The 303-nt window shown below is 63.4% G+C and overlaps 1 protein-coding gene across 1 annotated transcript in view; it reads left to right on the forward strand.

The window, feature by feature from the left end:
• LOC104507938 (leucine-rich repeat-containing protein 3B-like) overlaps positions 1–258 on the forward strand; it is a gene marked incomplete at its 5' end in the record, with an annotated part of 732 nt that extends 474 nt beyond the window's left edge. The window contains one exon of the mRNA XM_010149381.1: positions 1–258. This exon is cut by the window's left edge and continues 474 nt beyond it. Coding sequence (XP_010147683.1) covers positions 1–258 — 258 coding nt within the window.
• Positions 259–303: the final 45 nt, after the last annotated feature.

Consider the following 303-nt stretch of genomic DNA (forward strand, 5'->3'; position numbering starts at 1 on the left):
TCCGCCCAGGAGGAGCACGTCGGCAAAGCTTTCCTGCAGGTGATCGCCGACACGGATTTCTGCAACGCGTACAAGAAGACGACGGACGTCGCCATGCTGGTCACCATGTTCGGCTGGTTCGCCATGGTGATCTCCTACCTGGTCTACTACGTGCGGCAGAACCAGGAGGACGCCCGGCGGCACCTGGAGTATCTCAAGTCCCTGCCCAGCAAGCAGCGGCGGTCGGAGGAGTCGTCCACCATCAGCACCGTGGTGTGAGGTACCTGCATCCCGCGGGATGGGGATGGGTCGCTCCGCAGGCTC

The sequence above is a fragment of the Eurypyga helias genome, unplaced genomic scaffold (assembly GCF_000690775.1).
Source record: "Eurypyga helias isolate BGI_N326 unplaced genomic scaffold, ASM69077v1 scaffold20673, whole genome shotgun sequence".
Taxonomy (NCBI): domain Eukaryota; kingdom Metazoa; phylum Chordata; class Aves; order Eurypygiformes; family Eurypygidae; genus Eurypyga; species Eurypyga helias.